Raw genomic sequence first — 6427 nt, forward strand, 5'->3', positions numbered from 1 at the left:
CTCCCGTCTAGTCTGCACTAGTGGCCATCTCTAGAAGTTCCTATATCTCATTTCTTGTCACATAGAAATGTCTTTTATTTCACTAGGTCTTTCTTGTTTTCAAAATTTGTACCTCCCCTTGTATTGCAACTAATATGAAAAGGGAGTATAATTTTTTCTCAACTTTTATTCTACACTCCAAAATTACTTAAAATCGCCCCCCAAAAAAAAAATTAAAATTACATTTCTAACCTTTTCCCTAACCCACAACTCCATTACCAACCACCTCACTCCACCACCATCCACATCCTGCACCACCGCCTCATTGCCATAACCACCCACCCTTCTTACCTCATTCTTTCATCCTCAATATCAAACCCTGACGTCGGGACCCCCGTTTCTTCTTCGTCAATATCAAACCCCAACCCCCTGTTTCTTCTTCCTCCACCATTAGGCCTGAAAATTGGGCCTTTACCTTCTTCCTCTTCTCTTCGACGGTTGCGCGCAAAGCTGCCAAATTTGTTTTAGGGTCGTGGGCGAACGTTCTGCTTGGACGTTTCACACATACCCCAAACGCCTGGCCTGGACGTTCGGCCCATGGGTGGAACGTCGAGGCCAAACGTTCGCCCCATAACCCGAACGTCGAGGCCAGACGTTTGGGTCATGGGTGGAACGTCCAAGCCGAACGTTCGCCCACGACCTTAAAAAAAATTTCGCCAACTTTGCGGGTGGGTGGTGGAGAAGGTCGCGAGCTGGTGGTGGAGGTAGGTGATGGCGGTGGAGGTCCCGAGTGGCAATGGGGAGGTAGGTGGTGGTGGTGAGGGTGGTGGGTGGTGTGGAAAAGAGGAAGGGTAAAATGGTCATAAAAATGAACTTGAGGAGATTTTAAGTAGTTTTCGGACAATGTTTAACAAATCTTGAATCTAATTCTTTCAGACTAGGCTTGATTAGTTAGGGTTATATTAGGTTTTTGGTTAATTTTAGGTCGAAATCGAATCTTGAGCATAAATATATACTTCATGTATGATAATTCAATAAAGTTGTGAAAAAAGAGAGTAAAAGACACACTTTACAATTCGCATATGATGAGATCCCACTCAAACAAACGATAACTTTCACAACTTGTTAGAATTCAGAAAAAAAAAAAAAAAACTTCACAAAACCTTATCCTCGTTATCTCCTTTTTTCTCCCTTCTCAAATGCTTTTTCTTCTTGTAATTTCTAGAATGAAAGTCAATAAACAAATACAAAAGCGACGCATTAAACACAGCATTAAAGCACCAACCCAAAATCCCAGAACATGGAAACCTAGCAAAATGATAATACAACATAACTCCAGAAACACAGAAGCTAAAAACGAACTGAACAATCTGACAGTCAGTGACCAATCTCTTCCACGACGGACGAATCCCAAGCGTACACATCAGATAATACCCATACATGACAGTATGCACCGTAGCATTAGTAACCAAAGCAACAGGGAACAAAGACTGTGACGTGTCAAGCCAAATGTAGCACATAATCAGGACCGTTGAATGGTGGTACACGTGGAGAAATGAGAGACGTCCGATGCTGCCACTTAAGATAATAAGAAGGGTGTCAATAAATTCAAGGATTTTAGAGAGGTAAAAGACGTAGGCCCAAAAGAAGACAGGGCCACGTGGCGAGGTGTGGTTGGAAGGGAAGCAAAAGATCCAGTGTGGCGCAGGCATTTGAGATAAGGTGGAGAGAGTGCATCCAACGGCCATTGTGAAAGAGAGGAAGAGGATGATGAAGTTGTGGACGGCTGAGATGAAGCGGAGTAGGGGAGGATGGAGAGGAGAGATAGAGAGGTGATAGAGGATGAAAGTTAAAGAGAGATAAGATAAAATGGTGAAAATGAGGAAATGGATGGAGGAGAAATTAGTAATTTCATGGTTCCATTCGAAGTTGCTTATTGTTGGATGATCAACTAGCCAGTAATTGATGGTTGGAGGTACTAATTCTATCAACATTCTTTTTTTGGAGAGTTTTGTTTTCAATGGAGAAGAGTGGAATTAAGTGTGATTTGTATAGAGGCGACTTCCTATAGTTTCTACATCTGGATTTTGAAGATTAAATTCTTTTTTCCGGGGTGGACGTGGACCAAGGATGACCATGAGTTTTAGATGCATATGAAAATGTATGGAATATGGGAAATCATTTTAAGATTTTGAAACGATATCATATACTCATTCCGTTTTATTTTAATTGTTACACTTTGATATTTTACACTATTTACAAAATTCAATTTGACCATCATTTGTAATTTATACGTAGATGAAAATATAGTCATGTGAGATCTTGTTAGTTTATTATAACATGTAGTTTGTTAATATGTACTTTTAATAATTTTTACAAATACAAAAATAAAGATATATGTACTCAAAGTTTTGCATTGACATACATAAAAAGTAATGAGAACGTATTGTGTCGGACTCGTCCGACCATAATCTTGGTCGGACGACTTTCAGGTGGTTCCAATTTTTTTTCAGGTAGTCTTCATTTTTTTTCAGGTAGTCTTCATTTTTTTTTTCAGGTAGTCTTCATTTTGTTTTCAGTTAGTCTTCTTTGTTTTTCAGTTGGTTTTTGTACTTCAGTTAGACTTACTTGGGTTTCAGTTGGTCTTTATTCTTTTTCAGGTAGTCTTCATTTTTCTTCAGGTAGTCTTCATTTTGTTTCAGTTAGTCCAACTGAAAGAAAACAAAGTCCAACTGAAAGAAAATAAAGTCCAACTGAAAGAACACAAAGTACAACTGAAAGAACACAAAGTCCAACTGAAAGAAAACAAAGTCCAACTGAAAGAAACAAAAGTCCAACTGAAAGAAAACAAAGTCCAACTGAAAAAAAACAAAGTCCAACTGAAAGAAAACAAAGTCCAACTGAAAGAAAACAAAGTTCAACTGAAAAGAAAATAAAACACTAACCTCTAGTGGTTGCTTGGAAAATGAAAGTCGTGGTCATGTGAAATAGCTCATTAGTTAAGGGGATATTATTTCATGGGAACCTTTTATACTTTCAGGGACCATTGTCATCAACTCTACATCTAATTTTGACGACTTCTTATTCCAGGTCCGGCTATCACCCGCTTCGAAATGGGTTAACCCATTTTGTTCTGGGACTTGTTTTGCCATATTTTCTCTTTGGAAGTTAAAGAACACAAACCTTCCTAAGAAAAGTGACAGTCCTGTGCTTAGACTTATCACCAATGATGGGCTCAGTTCAGCTCTACAAGTCATTGAAAATTTAATTCCATATACTTAAACAAAGGTTCATCAGAAGCATCAGGGAGTTTCGACAGAAAGAGCTTGAGTTGGCGACTGATAACTTCAATGCTCTGATTGGTCGAGGAGCATCAGGGAGTGTTCAAAGCCATAGAAGACTCGACCCATCTCACAGCATCCTTTCCAGTTTTGTGAAGTGAAGAAAATACAGTACTCTATGAAATTAGCACATTATAAGGAAATGGGCCCACCGGCGGCGAGTCTCCGGCATCGGTGAGGGTGGGCTTTTTGCTGCGTTTTTTGAGTCCCGTTTTTTTGGGTTGTTATGGAGGAGAGAGAATGTGGGAAAGTTAGAGGTTTTGGGGAGGTGAAAAGTGTTGGGAAAATAGTGATGATTGAGCTTTGTGAAGGGCCAAAGGAGATGGTGTTTTGTCACTGGGTCAGCCCGTCTGACAGAAAGTATTTGGTCAGACGGTCTGACCCAATACTTTCACAAAAGTGTAAGTATGTAGATTAAAATGAAACGGATGGAGTACTATTGCAGAGTTGGTAATCAGACCATGTACATTCATGATACTTTCCTTAATTTCTCTCTCTTATGTTATTAATTCACATCACTTTTCACTAACTTTATAATGCCTATATTCATTAACCTCCTCATTTACTTTTGGTCTCTTACTTTTTTTTATACCCCATCTCTTTTTCTCTTTCCTACTTTCCGTACACCATCAATATCAAAAAATAATTTGATTCATTTACATTAATTTTAGATAATATTAATTAAATCAAAAAAGATAATTATAATCAAATAATTACATTTTAATTTATCGAATTAATTCATTAATTTTATTACGTTAACAAAAGCGTCATTTTTTAATTGTACTATTTTACCCGTTTTTTCTTAATAATTGCGGTTTAATTTGACAATTACACTAATTGCTAATTATAAGAATTTACCCGATTTTAATGTTAATAATTACGAAAAATAATTACGTAAAAAAAAACACACACGAAAAAATTCATTTAAAAAACATAGATGAAATTGAGCAAAGTACCATACAATGAAATTGAACAAAGTACCATACAATGAAATTTTAAATAAAAGATTGAAACAATTTAGGTCTTCAATCGTCATCGGTACATCGACGACTATTTTCCCAAGTCTCGTTGTAAGGCCTTGTGTACATTTCTATCCCATTTATCAGCTCGCCTTTTCATATATCGTTCAATTTCAATATCATTAAATCGACTCGGTTGCACAAAATAGTTTGCACGCGTTGATCCGCTAATCGCTGTCATATTTTCTTGTTCGAATTCTGACATTTCATCATAATTTTGATATGTATCTCGCTCATCCTCAACAATCATACTCTGAAGAATTATACAAGCAAATATTATCTCCCACAATAAGTGTTCATCCTATACAAGAGTTGGTCTCTATATTATTGCAATTTGCAAAACGTGATTGAAGAACACAAATGCCCGCTCAACATCTTTGGACTGATTCTTGTCGCTTAGTGAGAAACTCATCCACGGGATTCATTGGGAGTCGAATCGCTAGCATGAACGCTGCCCACTTAAGATATATCCTATCAGTTAGATAATATCCTTTGATATGTGTTCAATTGATTGTAAAGTTCACTTGAAGGCTCTACCTTGCTATATACAACTCTATTTTTCCGTATTTGCTCCTAAATTAACAGCGGTTTACTAGTCACTAGATACTACTCCACAAATCTCTCATCTTTTACATTTACCCCACGTAGCAACCGATCTCGACACGTGTGCTCCCATGTGTCATCCTCTACAACACCCCTCCACTACTACTGTGCCTACATATTCACTGCACCAGTGCACTAGACTTCTGTTAGAAGCCTTCATTTTCACCGCATTCTCAAAGACAAAAAAACAAAAACAAAGCAACAATAAAAAGTTCTACAGAAATATACTAAAGAGAGGGAAAGACAAGAGCAAAAATGGCTCCAAAGAGAGGAAGAAAGGTGGTAAAGACCACAAAAGTTGTTAAAGAAACAGTTGAAGTAGTTTCCATTCTCGGGTCACAGTCCCAAGAAGATCAAGCCCAAACCCAAGCCCAGCCTGAAGTTACCGAGCGAAGGGAGGAACAGACCTCGGTAATGACCAAGTCAATCCCAATAGAAGACATAGAAGAGGCCCAAGACGACCAAGAGACCGAGACCCAAGAACCTGATTTCCCTCTTGAATGGCCCAAAGTCGACAAGATATCCACCCCACCAAGAGAAGAATCCCCACCAAGGCAAGAAGAAGACGAGGCCCAAGATCAAGACCAAGCCCAGCCCAAAAATGAAGCCCAGGAGGGTAAGAAGGCAACAATGGCGAAAACGAAGACGGGCCGAAAAAGAGGGAGGAGAATGAGAGGGGGAATGCGAATGGGAGAAGGAGGAGGAGAAGGGTATAAGAGGTATATTTTTAGAGTGTTGAAACAAGTGCACCCAGGAATGGCAATAACGTCAGGGACAATGACGGTAATTAACAACTTTATGACTGATATGTTTGAGAGACTTGCTGCTGAAGCTTCTAAATTGAGTATGTATAGTAAGAAACAAACAATGTCAGCAAGAGAAATTCAAGGTGCTGTTAAGTTGGTGTTGCCTGGGGAGCTTGGTAAGCATGCTGTTGCTGAAGGAAGTAAGGCGGTGTCTAACTATGTCACATATGATTCTAAGAAATGATCAAACCATGTTATAAATGTAGGGGATGTGTTTTGTGATTAATTGGTTGGGATGATGTGTAAATTTGGGGTATTTTTTTTTTAAGTTTGTAGGGATTAGTGGGGTGTTTGTGTGTTTATGTGCGTGCTAGACTGTTGGTGATGTTAATTGTATTCAACATTTGCAAAGAAAGGCCCATATTTTGTTGTAAGTAGGGACTTTTTCTGCTTAGGCTTTGATCCATGATGTGTAACAGACTTAACAGTTTAAGAATGTGGAGTATTTTATTTTTGGGTTGACATGTGTTCATTGTAGTTATATATATACTGTTTTCATCATAGCAGATGCAAATTAATTTTACTGGAATAGCGTATAGTGAAAATGGTCGAATGTTGTCAAATTATGAGTTTGTATTTTACAAAAATAATAAAAATTAACTAAGATATTGTACGGTGTACCCGTAATACTTTACTCATTTGACAGTTGTCAAAGCAACTAGTTTTCAGCATATTTTGT

The 6427-nt window shown here is 38.1% G+C and overlaps 2 protein-coding genes across 2 annotated transcripts; one reads left to right on the forward strand and one right to left on the reverse strand.

Annotated features, from left to right (window-relative positions):
- Positions 1-977: 977 nt before the first annotated feature.
- LOC104883222 (elongation of fatty acids protein 3-like) lies at positions 978-2113 on the reverse strand. Its single transcript, XM_010667702.4, has one exon. It carries the CDS (start codon positions 1971-1973, stop codon positions 1134-1136), a length of 840 nt encoding a protein of 279 aa, XP_010666004.1. The 5' UTR covers positions 1974-2113; the 3' UTR covers positions 978-1133.
- Positions 2114-5005: 2892 nt separating this feature from the next.
- On the forward strand, positions 5006-6210 carry LOC104883221 (histone H2B). Its single transcript, XM_010667701.4, has one exon. It carries the CDS (start codon positions 5198-5200, stop codon positions 5930-5932), a length of 735 nt encoding a protein of 244 aa, XP_010666003.2. The 5' UTR covers positions 5006-5197; the 3' UTR covers positions 5933-6210.
- Positions 6211-6427: the final 217 nt, after the last annotated feature.

This window comes from Beta vulgaris, chromosome 9 (genome assembly GCF_026745355.1).
Source record: "Beta vulgaris subsp. vulgaris cultivar EL10 chromosome 9, EL10.2, whole genome shotgun sequence".
NCBI lineage: Eukaryota > Viridiplantae > Streptophyta > Magnoliopsida > Caryophyllales > Amaranthaceae > Beta > Beta vulgaris.

Bases quoted from the DNA above. Each gene is read 5' to 3' on its own strand.
- LOC104883222 (XM_010667702.4), bottom strand. From the start codon at position 1,973: ATGTTGATAGAATTAGTACCTCCAACCATCAATTACTGGCTAGTTGAT.
- LOC104883221 (XM_010667701.4), top strand. From the start codon at position 5,198: ATGGCTCCAAAGAGAGGAAGAAAGGTGGTAAAGACCACAAAAGTTGTT.